This window comes from Bubalus bubalis, chromosome 15 (assembly GCF_019923935.1).
Source record: "Bubalus bubalis isolate 160015118507 breed Murrah chromosome 15, NDDB_SH_1, whole genome shotgun sequence".
Lineage (NCBI taxonomy): Eukaryota > Metazoa > Chordata > Mammalia > Artiodactyla > Bovidae > Bubalus > Bubalus bubalis.
Window position 1 is genome coordinate 14,559,086 of NC_059171.1, and position 22,196 is coordinate 14,581,281.

General features: G+C 43.9%; 1 protein-coding gene and 1 long non-coding RNA gene across 2 annotated transcripts in view; one reads left to right on the forward strand and one right to left on the reverse strand.

Moving 5' to 3' along the window:
* Positions 1 to 5,323: 5,323 nt before the first annotated feature.
* On the reverse strand, positions 5,324 to 7,284 carry LOC112579126. Its single transcript, XR_006544843.1, has 2 exons — positions 7,065 to 7,284; positions 5,324 to 6,354 (listed from the first exon to the last, which is right to left on the reverse strand). It is a non-coding gene; the product is annotated as an uncharacterized LOC112579126 (long non-coding RNA).
* Positions 7,285 to 13,452: 6,168 nt separating this feature from the next.
* Positions 13,453 to 22,196, forward strand: part of SDC2 (syndecan 2) — a 121,154-nt gene continuing 112,410 nt past the window's right edge. The window contains exon 1 of the mRNA XM_006061121.4: positions 13,453 to 13,653. Within this exon, the coding sequence (XP_006061183.3) occupies positions 13,594 to 13,653 (60 nt within the window). The 5' untranslated portion in view covers positions 13,453 to 13,593. The remainder of the gene's footprint in view (positions 13,654 to 22,196) is intronic.

Genomic DNA, 22,196 nt, shown 5'->3' on the forward strand with positions numbered 1-22,196 from the left:
AATCCTCTTGCCAACTCAGGAGATGCAGTAGATGCAGGTTTGATCTCTGGGTGGGGAAGATTCCCTGGAGTAGGAAATGGTAACCCACGCCACTATTTTGCCTGGAAAATCCATGGACAGAGGAGCCTGGCGGACTATAGCCCAGGGGTTGCAAAGAGTCAGACACGCCTGAGCCACTGTGCATGCACACAGAAATAAAGAAAGAGGGACTTCCCCGGTGCTCCAGTGGTTAAGAATTCACCTTGCAATGCAGGAGACACAGGTCCTATCCCTGGTGAGGGAATTAAAACCCCACATGTGGTGGAGCAACTAAGCCCACACACCACAACTAGACAATCTGTGCACCGCAACCGAAGATCCCTCATGACACAGCAAAATCCTGGGCGCCACAACTGAGACCCAACGGCAGACAAATAAATAAATAGATAAGTAAATATTAAAAACAAAACACAAAATAGCTTAGGAGGGTCCATCCACAGTGATTTTGGAACCCAAGAAAATAAAACCTTGGGCTTTTCTTTTCCCCTTCCATTTTTTCCCCTCCTATATGCCGTGAAGGGATGGGATAGGATGCCAGGGTCTTAGTTTTTTGGATGTTAAGTTTTAAGCTGGCTTTTTCACTCTCCTCTTTCACCTTCATCAAGAAGCTCTTTAGTTTTTCTTCACTTTCTGCTATTAGTGTGGTATCATCTGCATATCTGAGGTTGTTGATATTTCTCCCGGCAGTCTTGATTCCAGCCTGTGATTCATCCACCCTGGCATTTCACATGATACACTCCACAGAGAAGTTAAATAAGCAGGGTGACAACATACAGCCTTGTTGTACTCTTTCGCCAATTTTGAGTAAGTCTGTCATTTCACGTCTGGTTCTAACCATTGCTTCTTGATCTGCATACAGATTTCTCAGGAGACAGGTCAGGTGGTCTGATATTCCTATCTCTTTAAGAATTTTCCAGAGTTTGTTGTGACCCATACAGTCAAAGGCTTTAGCATAGTCAATGAAGCAGAAGTAGATGTTTTTCTGGAATCCCTTGCTTTCTCCATGATCAAAAAAATGTTAACAATTTGACCTCTGGTTCTTCTGCCTTTTCTAAATCCAGCTTGTACATCTGAAAGTTCTCAGTTCACGTACTGTTGAAGCCTAGTTTGAAGGATTTTGAGCATTACTTTGCTAGCATGTGAAATGAGTACAATCGTATGGTAGTTTGAGCATTCTTTGGCATTGCCTTTCTTTGGGATTGGAATGAAAACCGACATTTTCCAGTCCCGTGGCCACTGCTGAGTTTTCCAAATTTGCTGGCATATTCAGTGCAGCACTTTCACAGCATCATCTTTTAGGATTTGAAATAGCTCAGCTGGAATTCCAGCACCTCTACTAGCTCCGTTTGTAGTAATGCTTCCTAAGGCCCACTTGACTGCACACTTTTGGATGTCTGGTTCTAGGTGAGTGATCACACCATCATGGTTGTCTGGGTCATTAAAGACCTTTTTGTAGCCTGAGTGAGGAAAATACATTAGATCTCACACCTGAAAATAAAACTGAAAAGAAAATTCACCTGAGAAGACAGATGAAAGCACGAGTTTAAAAAAAATAAGTGCACTTAAAGAGCTCAAATGCATCTGCAAATAAATAATAAAATTAATACTAAAAATATGATTTCCTAATAAAAAAATCAGAAGGTGAAAAATGATCACTGCTAAGATCTAAAATGTATTTATTTATTATAAAATAGGCTTTGTGTTTAGATGATTTTGCCCAACTGTAGGCTAATGTAAGTGTTTGAGCACACTTAAGGTAAACAAAGCTAAACTGCTATGTTCAGTAAGCTAAGTGTATTAAATACATTTTTGACTTATGACATTTTCAATTTACAATGGTTTTATCAGCACATAGCCCTATAATAAGCTGAGGAAGATCTGTATTAGCAATACAGATATTGCTGTATTAGCAAGTTCTCAAAAACTGATAGACTAAGATCAAGTAAGTTTTTTTAAAGAAATGTAGAAGTGGCTTGCTATTAAAAAAAAAATCACTCTTAGGGAACATCAGCACAATTTATTACATCAACTAGCTAAAGGACAGAACCCATGGAATCTTAGCAATAAATCTTGGAACGTAGAGGGCTTTCATCAAATTCAAGAACTGTTCCTAATAAAAACTCATAATAAGTAATGAAACATTTTATCTGCTAAAAACTACCTGCAAACCAATCACAAGTATTATTCTAAATGCTAAGATACACTAAATTGTTTTCCTTAAAATCAGGAGCTAGATGGGAATGTCTTGATATTACCCTCATTGTTTAAAACTTCTGTTGTTAAATAACTGGCATAAGTATTAGAAAAGATAATAAAACCACACTTTTTGCTGATGATATAATTGTATGCCTAGAAATCCAAGACACTCTATTAAAAAAATATATGATAGTAACTAAGAATTGAACTGAAAGAATTTTAAAAGATGGTAGTATACAAGATGTAAGATAAAGCAGTTTTCCTCTAGCAATAACTTCCTAGATGAAATAGGAGAAAGACTATAACAGTGCTAAAATATATATTAATATGGGACTATCTATAAAAAGAAGCTCACATGATCTATAAGGATCTATAGGAAACTATAAAATCTTATCAAAAATGGAAAGATCTTAACAAAGTTGAATATAACATTTTCTGGTTTGAAATAACTCAATATCATAAAAACTTTAATTGTCTCAAAGCCAATAATAAATTTAGTTCAACCCCAAATGGAATTCTAAAATGATTTAATTGTCTAAAATATTCTTAGAATTTATAATGGATGAAAAAACACCCAAAGATATCCAAGAAAAGTATGGAAAAAAAGAAAACAATGTGTAGTTAGAGAGTAGGAAGATTGGTTTTGGAAATATCAGAAGGCACTGTATTATCAAGGTAGTCAAATGATTATGGTATGACATAGAAACAGACAAATAAATCAGTTGTTAAGATAGTTAATTGGAAATAGATTGTAGTATATTTAAAAATCTATGTTAAGATGGATTAATACCACAGTTATAGATTGATGTATTTAGAGCAATTATACAAGAGCTCATATAAGAAAAAAGCATGTTACCATGTAGAAAAATGGGAAAAGGATACAAACAGATAATACATATAAGACCAACTCCAAATATAACAAACACAAACAACGTTTTAGCGTCTTCCCTGGCGGTCAGTGGTTAAGACTTTGCCTTCCACTGGAGGGGGTGCAAGGTTGATCCCTGGTCAGGGAGCTAAATGGAGAGGGCAATGGCACCCCACTCCAGTACTCTTGCCTGGAAAATCCCATGGATGGAGGAGCCTGGTGGGCTGCAGTCCATGGGGTCACTAAGAGTTGGACACGACTGAGTGACTTCACTTTCACTTTTCACTTTCATGCATTGGAGAAGGAAATGGCAACCCACTCCAGTGTTCTTGCCTGGAGAATCCCAGGGACGGAGGAGCCTGGTGGGCTGCCGTCGATGGGGTCGCACAGAGCTGGACACAACTGAAGCGACTTAGCAGTAGCAGCAGCAGGGAGCTAAAATCCCATATGCCTTGAGGACAAAAAAAAAGAAACAATATTGTAACAAGTTCAACAAAGACTTTAAAAATGGTCAACATCAAGAAAAAAAAAACACACACACACAAAAAAACAAAACCTTAAAAAAAAAAAGATGCCCTAAAGTACTAGTACTCAGGAAAATGCACATAACACTAGCAATGAGCTGTCATTTCATACTTATCAAATGGCCAAGAAGAAAGTTAACATCTATTGCTGGCTGCAACGTGGAGAAAGAAAAAGAATGCTCTCAAACATCCCTGGAGGAAATGTGAAAACTTTCTGTTGTGAAACTGTCAAACAACATCTCATAAAATTAAAAATATTTATACTTTCCAACCCAACAGTCCCACTCTTAGGAATCTAGTCTCCAGAAAGAAAATCATCATGAATTAAGGAAATATATAAATGGTATTTCCTGTAAGATTGTTTTTAGGAAACCACTGGAAACAGATTGAATGCCTTATTACAGGGAAATGACTAAATCAAGTGTGAAATACCCATACCAAAGGAAATATGCAGCCATTTAAAAAAAATGAGTGAAAGTTCTGTCAAGTGACTTGGAGGAATTTCTACAAGATGAAGGAGGTGTTTAATGGGATCTTTTTTTGCAAAACAAGTAAGAATAAAATTAACCAAAAAACGTACGTGTGTGTCATGCATTTGTGTCTGTTTCTATTTAGGGTTATACGAGTTGGGAGGGAAAGGAAGACATTCAGACTGGGCTGTTCACATAAGTCACCTTGGGCTGTTGGAGTGTCGGGGTGTGGTGAGTGAGCAGGTGGGAAGAGTTGCTTTCAGTGAAATCTGCAGAGAACGTCTCTTCCTTTGTGATGGGGGCATTACTGCTAAGACGCTTGAGTCGTGTCTGACTCTGTGAGACCCCATAGATGGCAGCCCACCAGGCTCCCCCGTCCCTGGGATTCTCCAGGCAAGAACATCAGACATATTGAATTCTGACATTACGATTCAGTGTATTTTTTCCTTCCCAGAAACATTTTCCTTATTTCTGCCGCTGCTGCTAAGTCGCTTCAGTTGTGTCTGACTCTGTGTGACCCCATGGACGGCAGCCCACCAGGCTCCCCTGTCCCTGGGATTCTCCAGGCAAGAACACTGGAGTGGGTTGCCATTTCCTTCTCCAATGCATGAAAGTGAAAAGTGAAAGTGAAGTCGCTCAGTTGTGTCCGACTCCCAGCGACCCCGAGGACTGCAGCTTACCAGGCTCCTCCATCCATGGGATTTTCCAGGCAAGAGTACTGGAGTGGGGTGCCATTGCCTGAATTCAAAAGAGTGAGGGTTTTTTGTTTAACAATTCAATTCTCTTTACTTCTCCTTTAGAATTTACAATTTTAGATTTTTACACTCCCTCTCTAGGTTTTTATGTAGGTTTAAATTTGTTATGGTGCACATTTTTCTAAAGGTAGAATGCTGGGTTCTCTTGTTTACTATGCCCTTACTGACGCTATTTTTTTTTTTTTTGTACTTTTAGATACAACAGAACATATTTCTACAAGCAAATTTTATTAATATTCAAATGTGCTATCCTAGGTTATAATTAATAGGTGAGAATTAAGTGTCTTAAAGGTCTCTTTATTCGGTTGAGGGGGATCAGGGAAGGCTACCTGGAGGAGGTGTTGTGACACACAGTAGGCCTTCAAATGTTCACCAATGAGGACACTTCTAAACTGACACTGAACCGTCAAGTAGGGATTAGCCAGAGAACTGGGAGAACAGATAGGTTATTTCAGACAGAGGAAACTCTAATAATGACAAGGGCATTTATTGGAAATTGACTATGTACAAAATAACTCAATAACTGCTCTGATGCATGAGCTCACAGATTCCACACATTAACCTTACTATTTCCAATCTATAGATGAGGAAACTGAGACTTAGAGTCAATGGGCTGTTGGGTGTCAAGCCCTCTTAAAGCACAATAAAGGGTGGAATTATGAGTCAAACTCCAATCTGTGTGTTGCCAAACCCTGAGCTATTATCCACTGCAGTGTACTAACAGCAGGTATAAAATGCAAGATTCTGTCACCTGAGTGTACTGAGTGAGTTAACAGCTCACCCAGGCGTGACCATACTGCCTGTTTCACATTTCACTACCTGAAAGAATTTGGTAACGTTTCACACCTGGATGTTTGTGCACTCTGCCATCTAGACCTTTTAGAAATATGTTCAATGAAGCAAATGCCAGTATTAGCCTGCAGGTGGTCCCAATATTAATGCTATTCTATAATTATTTGTATTATAATAATACTATAGTATTATAGTATTAAATAGTATTATTCTATATTAATTATAGTACTAAATAGTATTATTCTATAATACTATTCTATTCTATTAATACTATAGTATTAATTTAGAATTCTAAAAGAATCTATTCTTTTAGAATATTTAAGATACCTAACTCTACTGAGTTGGGGAAAATATTTTCCCCAACATAATTCAATGATGTAAATACCTTTTTCCTAATTTTTTTTCTGGAAATCTAAATAACTTTTATGGTAGGCTGTCTTCAACAAAGCTGTTCTTTACTCATATGTGTATAAAGCAGTAAATGGCAAGGATTCTATTCTATTCCAAGTGAAGGAAACATAGTCAAAACTCTACCTCATTTTCAGCTCTGTCTTGGTCTGAGATCATTTGTTTACCAGGAACAGAAATCCTCTAAAACTAGCTAAGGAAAAATGAGGACTTTACCTTAAAGACTTGACTTTACCAGAGTATTTTGTAGATCCCAAAGGAATCGAGTTGGTTTGGATCTCAAAAAGAGGCTAGGAAAGGAACTGGAAAAAAATCAGGAATCTTGCATTATTCTGGAGTCGTGTGTTCTCTGATTCTCTCCTCTCTGTTCACCTGCTTTATTCTTTCTACTGCAGATCAGCCCCTTCTGTTTCAGGACACAAGAACCCTTACCAGTTCTGGATAACTCCCAGGTCACTGTACAATTGAGTTCCCTAGTTTAAATGATTTGAAGGGTGAATCTGGCCCACTAATAAATTGCCTCCCCTAACATCCAGCCCCGGTCTGCATAATTGTGAGCAAGGGGATGTGGGCTTTTTAGTATACAGTATGTAGGGTTCCCCTCCAGGGTCTTGGAGAAGATGGATCTCTAAGAATAGTGGGGGCAGTGGGGCGGTAGGGCTTGCTGCCATTAAAGTAATAGTCTATGCAGACAGTAGTAACAAGAAGGATATCATTTTACATCAGATCAACCAAGATTAGATATTCCTGTCCAACTGGAATACAAGTGCAGTGCAAATAATTTGAAGATACCTTTATGGAAACTTTCTAATTTCACATATATAGCTCTTAGGAAAATGTTGCTTGATGCCCACGAATGATATATTCTATAAATAATGTTTTCTTTAAATTTTCATATCTGATTTTAGGGTGAAATTTGACATGGACCTTAGTCACAGACTTGTGACTTGAGGACAACTTTCAGTTTAAAATGTGTTACTGTAACATATTTTGAGAAAATTCATGTGCTTACCCCACAAGGACCAGGCGTGTGCAGGTGGTTACCCATGTATATTTGTCAAATGAATGGATGCCAAGTTTTGCCAGTCTTTCAAGAACCATGCCATTCTGTTCAGTTCTGTTCAGTTCAGTCGCTCAGTTGTGTCTGACTCTTTGCAACCCCATGAACCACAGCACGCCAGGCCTCCCTGTCTATTACCAACTCCTGGAGTTCACTCAAACTCACGTCCATCAAGTCAGTGATGCCATCCAGCCATCTCATCCTCTGTTATCCCCTTCTCCTCCTGCCCCTAATCCCTCCCAGCTTCAGAGTCTTTTCCAATGAGTCAACTCTTCGCATGAGGTGGCCAAAGTACTGGAGTTTCAGCTTTAGCATCATTCCTTCCAAAGAAATCCCAGGGCTGATCTCCTTCAGAATGGACTGGTTGGATCTCCTTGCAGTCCAAGGGACTCTCAAGAGTCTTCTCCAACACCACAGTTCAAAAGCAGCTTTCTTCACAGTCCAACTCTCACATCCATACATGACCACTGGAAAAACCATAGCCTTGACTAGATGGACCTTTGTCGGCAAAGTAATGTCTCTGTTTTTCAATATGCTATCTAGGTTGGTCATAACTTTCCTTCCAAGGTTAGGGAAGCCAAAAAGAGTGTTTTGCCTTCTGTGTTATTCAGGGGATAATTTATGTACTCTACGATTTTGACTTTCCTGCCTGTGTCCTGCTGCCCAAAATGAGACCATCTTGTTCAACATTAGCACAGACTCAAATTATGAAACTCAAATCAGTCAACATCCCTGGCAAAGGCTTGACAGAGGTGAACGGGGAGAAGAGTGTGAAGACCGAGGCTAAGAATAGATTTTCTTGGATGGCCTGTGGATATTCATCATGGCCTCCACTCACTTGCCATTATTAGCACTGATAATATCTGGCTGGCTGCTGCTGCTGCTGATGCTGCTAAGTCGATTCAGTCGTGTCGGACTCTGTGCGACCCCAGAGACGGCAGCCCACCAGGCTCCCCCGTCCCTGGGATTCTCCAGGCAAGAACACTGGAGTGAGTTGTTATTTCCTTCTCCAATGCATGAAAGTGAAAAGTGAAAGTGAAGTCGTTCAGTCGTGTCTGACTCTTAGTGACCCCATGGACTGCAGCCCACCAGGCTCCTCCATCCATGGGATTTTCCAGGCAAGAGTACTGGAGTGGGGTGCCGTTGCCTTTTCCGATCTGGCTGGTTAGATTTCATCATAGTCTCACGTTCTATTTTCTTCTGAGTGAATTTAGTCAGAGCTGATGCTACTAAATGGATTTCTAACCCAGAGCCTTGGGAACATTCCAGGGGATGCTGAGTGGAAGAACAACCAGGTAGCATTTTTTTTCCTCTGCAGTTTCCTGCTCTGACAGTTCCCCCTGGAACATAACACCTGCCCTTCCACAGTTATCATAGGATATGTAGATACAAAATAGGTTCTCATTTTTATTTTTTACGTTTCTGAACCTTAGTCTCTACATTCTGTTCATTTGTTATATTTTCTTTCGAGATTCTTGAGAAAGGGCATTTATTTTTAGCAATCAGTGAAGCTATTTGAAAAGTGATTGGTTCTGCTATTGTATTTGCTGTGCCCCTCAAAGCACAGTCCTGAAATAAGGACTTGAAAACATAGGTTAGAGAGGAGCCTCTGGCTCTAGTCACAAGCTAGACATACTGTATTTGATACAGTCCACCAGATTCTACTGAATTTTAGTCCGTTATCAGTTTAAAAATATTTCAAATAGGTAAAAGCACAGATAGGTGACTATCTGTAGTGATAGTCAAACTCATGGATTGAGTGAGCGTGCCCCACCACATGTGCTTCCCTGATGGCTCAGACGGCAAAGAATTTGCCTGCAGTGCAGGAGACCCGTGTTCAATCCCTGGGTCGGGAAAATCCCCTGGAGAAGGGAATGGCTACCAACTCCAGTATTCTTGCCTGGAAAATTCCATGGACAGAGAAGCCCGGAAGCTACAGTCCATGGGGTCGCAAAGAGTTGGACTGAGCAAATTTCACTTTCCAAGAAATCCTTATCTCCAAGGTGATGGTACTAGGTGGTGGGGCTTTTGGGGAGATGATTGGGTAATGAGAGCATAGCTCGCATGGATAGGACTTGCACCCTTACAAGAGGCTCTAGAGAATCTTGCACCTCTGCTACTACATGAGGACGCAGTGAAAAGACAACTGTAAACCAGGAAGCCTCTTCTCACCAGACACTGCAGCTGCCAGCACCTTGATCGTGGACTTCCAGCCTGCAGAACTGTGAGAAATAAATTTTTGTTGTTTATAAACCTCCTAGTCCATGACATTTTTCTTAAAGCAGCTCAAATAAACTAAGACACAGGTCTTCACCATTTTCAAGTTTAGACATGTGTCTAACAATGGGGACAACCCCACTCCCACTCAGCAGGGCTAATTTTTTGGTAGCCAGCTCTTGTGTAAGTGTTTTCACAGTCTGTGATTTTCCCACGGTCAGATTATCCTTTTGGCCACACCTGTTCATGCACTTAAGCACCAAGTCTTGAATATTTGTTATCATATACCTGATATTATGTGACTCTCAAAATAGTTGTTGCCGTTCAGTCACTACGTTGTGTCCAACTCTTTGCAACTCCATGGACTGCAGCATGCCAGGCTTCCCTGTCCTGCACTATCTTCTGGAGTTTACTCAAATTCATGTCCATCGTGTCGGTGATGCCATCCAACCATCTCATCCTCTGCTGCCCCCTTCTCCTTTTGCCCTCAATCTTTCCCAGCATCAGGATCTTTTCTAATGAGTCGGCTCTTTGCATCAGGGAGCCAAACTATTGGAGCTTCAGCATCAGTCCTTCCAATGAATGTTCAGGGTTGACTTCCTTTAGGATTGACTGGTTTGATCTCCTTGCAGTCCAAGGGACTCTCAAGAGTCTTCTCCAGCACCACAATTTGAAGGCCTCAATTCTTCGGTGCTCAGCCTTCTTTATGGTCCAACTCTCACATCCATGCATGACTACTGGAAAAACCATAAAACAGTACCATCTCCTTATTACATAAATTCTCCTATAGATGATTTATTAAAAAAATACCAAGTCACTGAGAGTCTCAAAAATACCAAGAGATTTGGGGTGTGCCATCAGTTGCATAGATGCATTCCTTTCACAGATGCATCTGCTAATTCATTTTTACCAGTCTGCCTAAGTTGAAACAGAGAACAGTCTCCATGCTCATTAGGTGGATGACCCAATAAACATCAACAGCTGTGACAGCCAGTTGAGAAGTGCTTTTTCCCCTTTCACTAAAATTCTCGTTTATTTGATGGGTTCTCAACTGTTGGTGGTTCAGACGGTAAAAGCATCTGTCTACAATGCAGGAGACCTGGGTTCGATCCCTGGGTCAGGAGGATCCCCTGGAGAAGGAAATGGCAATCCACTCCAGGACTATTGACTGGAAAATCCCATGGACAGAGGAGCCTAGTAGGCTACAGTCCATGGGGTCGCAAAGAGTCGGACACGAATGAGCAACTTCACTTAACTGTTGGGGAGATGGGGGGAGTGGCCTTGCCCAAAGTCTGGAGAGCAGACTGGGTCTCTTTTGGGAATAGAGATGACATTTCTCTTATATTGTTCATTGTCCTTTGGAAACTCATTTCAGAAGTCTCTCCATCTCAAGAAATTCTTCAACCCATGGATGAATTCTACGGAACCCATAGGTTCTGAAACCCAGAGACTGGGGTTCGAGTCTCCCTACTTGGAAGCTGCTAACTCTGCATGTTTAGCCAGACCATTTTCTGTGGGGAGTGGTGGGAGTAGGGGTGGGAGGGGATGGGATACAGGGTATTGGTGAGGGGAGCTAAGAATATTTTCATCCAGGTTACAGGATGACAGTGGCCCTTGGACTGGCAGCCCTGCAGAAGTAGGAATGGCCACGTTCATCCATGTTCAAACCACAAAGAATCCATCTTAAAAACACCGTCATAGTTCATTCTCCCCAGAACCAAGCAAGACCCAGACCCACATTGATCTACAGGTACCAGCTCAGTTTCTGTGGAATCAGAAACGTCTGATGTTACAACTCCCAGTCTCCTGATATTTTTCTTTTCTGTCTGCTGCTGCTAAGTCACTTCAGTCATGTCCAACTCTGTGTGACCCCATAGATGGTAGCCCACCAGGCTCCCCTGTCCCTGGGATTCTCCAGGCAAGAACACTGGAGTGGGTTGCCATTTCCTTCTCCAATGCAGGAAAGTGAAAAGTGAAAGTGAAGTCGCTCAGTCGTGTCCGACTCTTCGCGGCCCCATGGACTGCACCCTACCAGGCTCCTCCATCCATGGGATTCTCCAGGCAAGAGTACTGGAGTGGGGTGCCAGTGCCTTCTCCGTCTTTTCTGTCTACTCTTCCATTTTTCCAAATTACCTCTTGGCTGCCAACACCTTAGATTTGCCTGTTGGGAGCCTGGTAGTTGGGACATTTAAACCAAAGAAGTGGATATCTCAGACTCAGTTCTCTTAATGTTTCCTCCGGCTCTCTAAATTCCTTTCTCTGAGATTTCTTCCATGAAAGGTTACTAAGACATTGTAATTCTCACTTAGAGTGTGAGTCTAATTTATCCCAAGTTCAAAATTTTTCACGGTCTAGTATCTGTGCATGCTCAGCGGTGTCTGACTCTTTGTGACTCTTTGGACTGTAGCCGCCGGGCTCCTCTGTCCATGGGATGTTTCAGGCAAGAATACTGGAGTGGGTTGCCATTTCCTCTTTCAAGGGATCTTCCCCTGCATTTCTTGTGTCTCCTGCACTGCAGGCAGATACTTTTGCAGTTTTAGATCAAAGTTTATCCAAGAAATATACATTGTGTATTTTATGAAGCAGGAATGAGAATACAGTGGTGAACAAGACAGAAAGTTCCCTGGTTTCCTAGAGCAGGCATTCTAGGAGCAGAATGGCTCCATAATTCATTCACTTCAGAAGTCAGAGAGAAAAATGATGCTAGAAATAGGAAGGAACTATGCATTTGCCATGTTGTATAGTGTACTATAGACCCAGAATTGAAAAAAAAAAAGACTTCACAACAAAATATTCAGATCGATTACTTCCATTCAGGAAATAACACTATTTTTTTTTGCAAACTAGAAATTACATTATCCCTCTTTTCTTTAAAGTTCTCTTAAATCGGTAATTATTCAAGGTCTCCATCCAATTCTCATCAAATTGCCCTATTTGTAAGCTTCCTATTTCTGTGCTGAAATGGAACCTATAAAATACCTTAGGGGCTTAAACTGTGTGAGGCAAAATGGTATTTAAGTCTTTAGTTGAAATTATAAGCTTTGAAAGTGTTGCATTTTTAATTTATGGGAGTATTCCTCCACTTCCTTTTTGGGGGGAGGGTGGTTAGGGAGAATGGGAAATACTCAATATACGTTTACTACATTGACTGTCTTCTTTTTTAAATACAATTTTCATTAACTGGAGACTTAGAAACACTTCACACTGCTTGCAGGCATCTGTAAACTTCGTGGTTCCCCCCGCCCCGACCCCCGCCCCCAAAGCAGTTTCTTACCGCTAGTCCAATTCTCGCAGCCAGAAAAGCTATTAATAAATACATATCAAGTTTTTCACCGATCTTTCTTCCAGAAAAGTGCAAGTGAAAAGGAAATAGAGAAGAAGGAGTACGGAGGAGGAGAGAGGAAAAGAGGGGAGAGACTAGGGGAGAAAGAAGCCAGAGAATGAAGGCGTAGCAGAGCACTGAAGCATGGACTGAGGACGAGCGGACCCAGCGCAGCCGCGGCGCGGAGCCGCCTGTGGCCACTGGTCCCCGGAGCTGCCAATCCGGGCGTAATCCTGGAGGAATTTCTCCCGGGTTTCGCTGGGAGTCACACTGCCGCCTCCTCTCCTCGGGCGGCCAGGAGGAGTCCGGAGAAGCCGGCCGGGGAGGGAAGAGGGAGGGAGAGGGAGGAGGAGGGAGGGAGCTGGAGGAGGAGGGAGGGAGCTGGAGGAGGAGGAGGACCCGGGGAGGGAGGCGGCGGCGCGGGAGGAGGAGGAGGCGGAGGAGGGGCGCCGCGGCGGAGCCACTAGCCCGGCTCGGACGCGCTACTCTCCAGATACTCCGGGAGCTCCAGCCGCGCGAATCGCGCGCCCCCGCCGCTCTGCCCCCAAACTTCAGCTGCAGCTACATTCGAAGCCATCTAATTTATTCCTCAAAAAAATCAGAAACGGAGCAGCGACACAGGGAAGGAGTCCGCGGAGGAGTAAAACCACAGCAGAGCAACAAGATCCTCCGAGCCGCCTCCCCCGCCCGGAGCCACAATCCGGCCTCGGGAGTGGAGGAGCCAACAAGTGAGAAGGCGCCGCGGTCCCGGGGCGCAGCCGGAGGAAGCGGGCGCTCCGGAGCCCCGAGCCCCTCGAGTCCCCTCGAGCCCCCCGAACCGCGATCGCTGCGGCAGCTCTGCTCCGGATCGTTCTGCGCGAGCAGCGCCGGGCGCTGGGCGAGAAGCTTCGTGTTCTCCCTCGTTGCAAGCGGGCGGCTGGGAGCCACCGGTCCCGGAGGAATATGCGGCGCGCTTGGATCCTGCTCACCTGGGTCTTGGTGGCCTGCGTGTCCGCCGAGTCGGTGAGTTGGGCCGGGCGGGGGGCGCGCGCGCCTTTTAGGGTGCGGAAGCCGAACCGACTCCGCAGACCCCGCGGGGAATCGGGGAGCGCCCCCTGGGGGATGCCCTTCTAGCCCCCCGCTGCCAGACGTATCGCTGGGGATCCCCCGGGGATCTAAGGGACAAATGCGCTCCACGCCTTCTCCCCTTTCCCTTCCCGCAGAAAAGCGCCTCTCGCCGAAGTTACCCTGAGGTCCCCCGGGATGAGAGCGAAGGTATTGCCGTTTTGTCGAACCGCGGAGGCCGCTGAAGAGGTTCCCAACTTATTCACCCTCCCGAGGGTCTTGCTGCGTGGCCGAGAAGGACCGATGGGGAAGGGGGACGAGAGAGAGGAAGCGTGCATAGGGCTTCGAAGGAACTGGTCCCCCCCGCGCGCTCCCCGAGACTAAGGGACGGCCTGGAAACTTTGGGGGTCCCTTCCTCCGTGAACCCTCCCCCTGTGCCCCCCCTCCCGCCCCCCGCGCCAGCTTCCCTACTGGATTGAATGCAGGTTCTGGGAAGATGAGGCTAAGCTTTTTAAGAAACCCGCGAAGTGTCCGGAGAGGAAAGTTTGCAAAAAAGTTCTTTTGTTTGATGTTCCCAGTGGCTGGGGCGAGAGAGCAGACACTACGGGGTAACGCGACCCGCGGAGGCGCGCAGTCCTGGGTCCTGCTGGGGAGGGGCGGCGGGAATGCGTGGAAAAATGCACCCGAAAATGCCGGGGTGCGGACCCTGGACTCGCAGTCCCGGCGACCCGTCCTGCTTGAGGGTCCAGGGGACTCGCGGGCCATCAGGGGCGGGAGGGCATCTCTTATGGATCGCGTTCGAGCGCGGCAGCTGGGCGAGACGGGGGTGCGGGTGGCACTGCGCTCGGCCTCGGGTCGCCTGGCCGCTCGCAGCCTGAAGCTTCCAGCCTGCCGCGCTCGCTCTCGCGGACCCCGGCCGGGGTGCCCTCAGGCCCGGGGGAATCTCTTCTCCGGCCCCGGCTGCGGGCATCCCAGCCTCCCTCCCCGGCCTTGGTGTTGGGAACTGGGTTTCCTCTCCTCTGGCTCGAGGGTTGGAGCTGGTTTCCCTACGACGCCCAGTGAGCGCCCTCTACAGGGAAATGCCTCCTGGGCTTGCCCTTGTGCCTGGCGGCCCCTACCTGGGCGCCCTGAGCTTTGTCCGGCTGGGTGGAACCCCGAAATACCCGCGAGCCCGTTTGCAGCCTCAGCGCGGTCCGGGGCCTCGGGTAGGGAGGACAGCTGTTTCTACCCTCCTCTTGTTCCCCATACCTCCTCCCTTGGCTACTTAGCAACGTGTCCATTTCTAGTAAACCGGACCGTCCCTTCCAAGACAAATCATGTCATCTTTAGGGGTGGTTTTGTGAGGTCCCCCCCCCCCGCCTTTGGCGTGTTATTCTTCCCTTCTCTCCCGGCCCCCTCCTTTTTTTTTTTCCTTTTAAATTGATATGATTTAGGATTGGGAAACCTCTTTGGCACCTAGCAGCCGATGTGGCATTTATCATCAGTGCGGAGGGGCTCTGGGTGTGCTAGCAGGTCGCCAAACGTTACGCGAGATTGGAGAGCGTAGACTGAACACATGAAAATTTGGGTGCTCCGGCTGGCTGTAGAGCTCCGAGCCTTAACGGCATTTCTCTTTGGCATACGATCGTTTATATCCGTTGGGATGGGTAATCTCCCAGCCAGTTATGAACTTTGGCTCTTTGCACACTAAAAGAGACAGATTCTCTGTTTCTTTCAGAAAATCATTATTGCTCATCTTGTTGCAAAACAGGGCAAGGGGAGAACTCTATCTAAAGGTTTTCTGGCGAAGCCTGCGTAAAAAGCTGTGCTGGGCTAAGGAGGTCCCTTTTTGCTGAGTCCTGTTTGGAGATTTGCTAGAAAGTGTTACTATTTGAGGATTCTACAGGAAGAATATCTCCCTGGGTTTTTTCTTAAATCCAACAGTGATTCATAAGGAAGCTTTTTGGCTGAACTATACCTGTCTTCTCCCGTGACACCCTCCCCACTTCCCCAACTCTGTATCTTTGGGTTTCTAGTATTTCTCATTTCCATCCAGAATTGGATGCGTTCCAAATAAGGTGTTTCACTGTGGTAGATACCATTTTCAGGAATTGGAATATCATTCAAAAGGGTGATTAGAGATTTTTAAAATGTCAACTGTAGCATGAATGAAGACTGTAGCAGAGAGTCTTTGTGAAGGAGGCAGTTTTTCGCAAAAGCAGCTGTTTCAAGGCCCAGGAAGGCCAGTAGTTCATTTAAATAACTTTTCAGTCTCTATTTGTTTCAAGTGTAGCCGCATAAATGAAAGACTTCATTTTTCAACATTTTAGCCATTCTAGTACATTATTTCCAGTACTTTGCATTTTAATGGGAAAACTGCAACTGTTTTCCGGGGAGTCAGAAATAGTGATCGTCTGAACTCAGAGCTTCTCTTTTATTGGAAGGAAAAGTATCTGCAGTTAGTGCATTCTTGAGTTTTATACCACGTTCAAGGGGGAAAAGAAAAGGAGATTCTCAGCAACTAAGGCTCAAGGCTATCTGTCTGTGGAAAGGAACCAGTGGCCCTTGGTTTCTGCATGCTGGAGACAGCAGGGAGAGCTTGGTCATGGCCGTGCATTTATACTTCCCACTGCCCATGCGAGGGGAAAGACTGACGGAGTGTGGCAGTAGTGATATGCTGCTGTTTTTCTATTAATTTTTTACATGATTGTTTATCTTTAGAAATAATACATTGCAGACTGCTATAAACATGTAATTTGAACTGGAGATATGTTTAAGAAAAGGAAGTGTTTTGAACTAGTGGAATTTTATACCCATGCTTAGATGTGTGTAAATTAAAAGAAACTGTCAAATCATTTGGACCCATGCATTACCTCTCATGTATTATGAAAGGCAGGCATTGGAAAGTTTGCATTCGAAGGAAAAATTAAATTGGAACCATATAACCTTTTGCAGTTCCTTGAAAAAATAAATTTTGGCTGCTCTAGTAATGTAGCTAATTATACTTGCTAGGGAATCTTAGAGGAACAAGGGCTCTTTCTCTGTTAGTTGGATTTTAGCAGTAGGAAGGAAAGATCTTATTAAGATCAGGCCTGTGGAAGAATGGGTGTCCATAGGAATTTGAGTACACCCTCCAACTCCTACTTCTGGGACCTGGAACGTGTAATTTTGATGGTGGTTGCCATTTGGGGGACTGCGTAACGTGATTACACACGTGGCATCTTGAATAATCACTAGTTTGAAAAGGATATCAAAAGATCATCTAGTTTTTTTTTTTTCCTGAGCAGAACTAGTCCTCAAGTCTGCAGAAGCCCCCCAGTGACCTCACTAGCCAACTTGGGGCCAGGAGTCTACTCAAGTTGGCAAAGCCCAAGGTTGACCTAACCACACAGAGCCTGGCCGGCTGTGCCATTAAGGTTTATAGGGAGTCCGGTTAAGTCACTGTGCTATCGGCCTGTCTGCTGGCAGGAATCTTGGGTCACAAGAGGAACGTCATCTGAGTTTAGATTCTCACGAGATTGTCTCTCCTCCATTGCCTAAAATCAAACCAGAAGATCTTGCCCATCGTTTTCTTCTTCGTAAGACAGAAGACCCGCTGTTCATGCCACTGTCGAAGGTACATTCCTGTATTTCAGAACCACCTGATTCTTTCATGCACCAGAAGCCAAATAAAGTTTTAGAGAAAAGCAAGAAGTAATGAAGAACTGGCTTGTTTTTGCAGAAAACAAGCTACTCCCTTTTAGTCACCTCTGCCAGTACCCTCATCTTAATTCTAGACTTTCAGATTTGAATCTTGAAGTCAGGTCCCTGATGTATTCGTAGTTGTTGATTTTGTGACCAGTTGACCACTGAATGCACCGACATGTTGTTCATTCCATGATATTTATTCAGCATCTACCAAGTGTTCAGCGTAAAGGCGTGAGCAAACCAGGCAGCCCCTCTGTCTTCTTGGAGCTCATATGTTGGTGATCCAGGTAGCATTCCTTTTCACATTTTTCTTTGTTGGGGCCTTGCCAACGTGTAAAGCTGACCTGGTGGCTCAGGGGTTAAGAATCCACCTGCCAGTGCAAGAGACTCTAGTTCAATCCCTGGGTCAGGAAGATCCCCTGGAGGAGGAAATGGCAACCCACTCCAGCATTCTTGCCTGGGGAATCCCATGGACAGAGAAGCCTGGCAGGCTACAGCCTATGGGGTCGCAAAGAGTCAGACACAACTTAGCAACTGAACAAGCCAGCATGTTTCCCATGTTAGCAGCCATGTCAGTGCCCTTCCTGACCCAAACATTTATCCTGTTGGATTTATTTAAAGGATAAATCAAACAACACCTGCTCTTTGATTTATCCTGTACCACTTTGTGTTTCCCTTGTTATCCTGGTATGGAGTCTAAGTACCTCTGCCTTTCCAGGTGGCCAATGCGGAGACATAAGAGACCTGGGTTCGATCCCTGGGTTGGAAAGATCCCCTGGAGGAGGGCATGGCAACCTACTGTAGTATTCTTGCCTGGAAAACCCCATGGACAGAAGAGCCTGGTGGGCTACAGTCCATAGGGTTGCAAAGAGTCGGACGCGACTGAAACCAGTTAGCACAGCACAGTTAGCCACCACCCCGGCCCCCATCACTCTCCATCACGTCTCCCCCCCCCACCACTGGCCTCACCTTCATGAATGCTCCCTGGACATGGCTACCTCTTCAGTGTTTCTCCTTTTGAATTCTGTTGATTCATATCCACGCTCCCAGGGAGCCTTTTATGATTGATCTAGCCATATTTTTTCCTCTTTCTGTAAATAGTAAGGCAGACTGATAATCCGAATCACTGAACGTATGTAAAAAATAAAGATTTCAGGGCCTTCTAACAATCAGAAGCCTAAAACGGGGTGGGTAATCTGTATTTTTATGAAGCATCTCAGATGATGCTAATAAGGTAGCCACAGTTGGTAACCACAGGTCCAGTCACACACTTTACCCCTTCTTACAAGCTATTTTGTATTAGTCCTGAAGCTCCCCCCGAGTAAGAACCTGTGACCCTGAGGGCCAAGATAGAGACAAAGGACTTGGGATGGAGAGATGCTGGTACTTTGCTGCTTACTTCCTGTTAGGACTTGGACAAGATACTAAATATTTGAGTCACTTAAAAAAAAATACATATGTGTGCATATAAATTGCACTTGAGAATGCCTTTATCACAGGACTGTTGTGAGGGTAAAATGAGGGAGCACGGGAATGGTACCTAAGGTACAGAAAATAATAGTATTTTTTTCTTTCTTGGGCTCTGTTTTCTTGGCTATGAAATGAGAGATCCATATTTGATGTTCTTGAAGCCCCTGAGCCCTCTGAGGGCATGGAGATTGACCCCATCTGAGGAGAGGGCCCTTGTTTCCATAACTTTGACCCCTGCAGTAAACACCTGTTGATGCTCCATATTTAAGTGCAGGTGCCCATGGCCTGGGAAATTGGAGTCTGTTAGACCTGCTGACACTCAGCTTTGCTGTGGCCCCTGAAGATGGTGTGGTCTGGAATCAACTGAATCCACCAGCCCCGGGGGAGGACCTGGGCTAGTTTGCTGCAAGTTTTGACTCTCTCGACCTCCAGTTTCATCAACATTGTAGTGTTGGTGTGAAGAATAAATGAGTCCAGTGCTTCCCATCCGTGTACATTCCCGCTTCCTTCCGTGTCTGAGTCAGTGTCCTTCAGTTGGATCAAGTTTCTAGCTGGGAGAGAGTTACAGTGGCATCATGTGCTTGAGTGCCCCTGGGCATCTAGAATGAGATGGCATGGGAGGTGAGGCGTGTTGGGGAGCTGTGAGTAGAGATAAGAAGCATTTTGATTCTTTAAGAGTAGAAATGCGTGGAAGAATTTCTGGGGTGACTGCCTAGAGGGGTGATTGGCTCTGAGTAAGAAAGGATTCTTGAAATAGATGGTGTATGTCTGTTTTTCTCTGGTGTCTCAAAGAGTTGATGGGACTAGGGAAAGCCTTAAAATCATTGGAAAATTCTCCATTTAGCAGAGTGAGGCCAACTGGTATACCTGTCAGTGCTATGCAAGCCACGTCATGGTCTTAGACTCCAACCTATAGAAAAATGTTATTAAAAATGAGATATGTTTTCACATTTCTCTCCTCTGCTGTTGAATCTGTTCTGTGAGAAATGTCACAAAGATGCTGTAGTTGTGTCCTTTATAAAGCATTTTGATGTTTATTGTCTTTTCTTATGATTATACAGGTATATTAAATACGAATGTACAGATGTTTAAGGAGAATGTACAATTAATAGAGTTTAGTCTCATGGTAAGAATGACACATAGAACAAGATACCCAGCGAAAGGAAAATTATTTTTTAAAAGTTCTTGTCAAAAAAAAGTAAGTTAAAAATGTATTTTTGTACAATTTATTGTTAAGTATAAAGGCAATAAAAGTAAATGTATAATGTTGAAGGCAAAAGTGATGTTTTGCACACACATAATTAACAATCATAATCCCTGTGGGACCTCAGCTTTCCCATCTATAAAATGATGAAGTGAACTAGAAGAACTTTCTGTCTTTAATATTTATCTTCTTCTATACGCTTCAGGGTATAATTGGAGCAATGTTAAGATTAACCTAATCAATAAGTAATTATTAAGCTCCTGCCAAATACTTACTATTCTATTACTGGAGCAAGGAACTTATTCATGTTACAGAAAAGCAAGTCATTTCTGCTAGCTGGTTGTAATCAGTTAACTTGAGCTAGGTATTCATCATGTACTGGGATTACATACATCACTCTAAATATTCAGGATCTAATGTTCAATGTTTTCCCATGTATGTTCTCATATAAGCCAGTGTATTATAGCCTCAAAAGCAGTTAATATGATAGAACTCACTTTCATTCTAGAGGGAAGACAGCATGACTTGTTGATATAATTTGGAGGGCTTTTTGAAGCATAAACCACCGAGGGGATCTCAGGCTACTCTTTTGGTTTCTGGCCTTGGCCTTCATTTGCAGAGACGGGCCTTTAACGTCTTCCTTATGGGTTCTTTCTATAGCACCAGAGCCCAGCGTCAGTGCTGTGAAGACAAGAATCTAAATGAGCAGATAGTAGAGTGGCTCAGAGCCTGGGCATTGGAGTTAGACGTGCCTGGGTTAGAGTCCACTTACTGTGTCACCTTGGGCAGGTTTCTTAACCTCTCTGTGCTTAGTTTCCCCATCCATAAAGTGGAATATCCTAAAATAGGGTCTTAGGACTATGTAAGACAGAATACATCGGAGCTTTTAGCACAGTAGCGTATCTACACTCTATGTCAGATGTTAGTCACTAGTATTCTAATACCTGGTTTTCCGCCTCTAAAGTGTGGGGATTTGACACACTATATGGGCTCATCTGATAAGTTCCAGTCCAGAGAGCGGCCCCGAATATGCATGATAGAATGGTTTTTCATAGCTGGGTTCTTTCTCTGACTTGGGGAGGCCTCGCTCTACCCTCAGATATTGGGGACATTTTTGTATTGATATACTCGAGATACTTTTGGTTTGGTTCTAGGCCACCACAATAAAGCAAGTATTGCAATAAAGCAAATATCACAATAAAGCAAACCACATGAATTCTTTGGTTTCCCAGCACATATAAAAGTATGTTTATACTATACTATATTCTGTTATGTTAAAAAAATCAATGTACATTATCTTAATCAAAAATACTTTTCTGCTAAAAAATGCTAACCATCATCTAAGGCTTCAGCAAACTCGAATCTTTTTGCTGGTGGAGGGTCTTGCCTTGGTGCTGATGGCTGCTGACTGATCAGGGTGGTGGTTCCCAAGGGCTGGAGTGGCTGTGGTAGTTTCTTAAATTAGACAACGGTCAGGTTTGCCACATAGGTGAACTCTTCCCCTCATGATTTCTGTGTAGAATTTGGTGCTGTATGATCATTTTACTCACAGTAGCACTTCTTTCAAAACTGAAATCAGTCTTCTCATACTCTGGTGCTGCTTTATCAACTTAGTTTATGTCATATCCTAATCTTTTGCTTTCATTTCAAAAAGCTCTTTGAAAGATCAAAAAGATCTATGAAGATATTCATAGCGTCTTCAGGAGTAGATTCCATCTCAAGAAACAACTTTCTTTGCTTATCCATGAGAAGCAACTCGTCATCCGTTGAAGTTTTATCATGAGATTGCAGCAGTTCATTTACATCATCAGGCTGTGCTTCTAATTCTAGTCCTCTTGCTGTTTTCATCACATGTGCAGTTACTTCCTCCACTGGGCTTGAACCTCTCAAAGTCATCCCCTCAAAGGGTTGGAGTCAGTTTCTTCCAAATGCTTGTGAATGTTTATATTTTAATTCTTCCCATGAATCACAAATGTTCTTAATGGCATCTAGAATGGTTAATCCTTTCCAGAAGGTTTTCAGTTTACTCTGCCCAGATACATCAGAAGAATCACTATCGATAGCCTCATGAAACGTATTTCTTAAATAGTAAAAGTTGAAATGATCTATGGGCTGAAAAATGAATGTTGTGTTTGCAGGCATGAAAACAGCCTTCATCTCT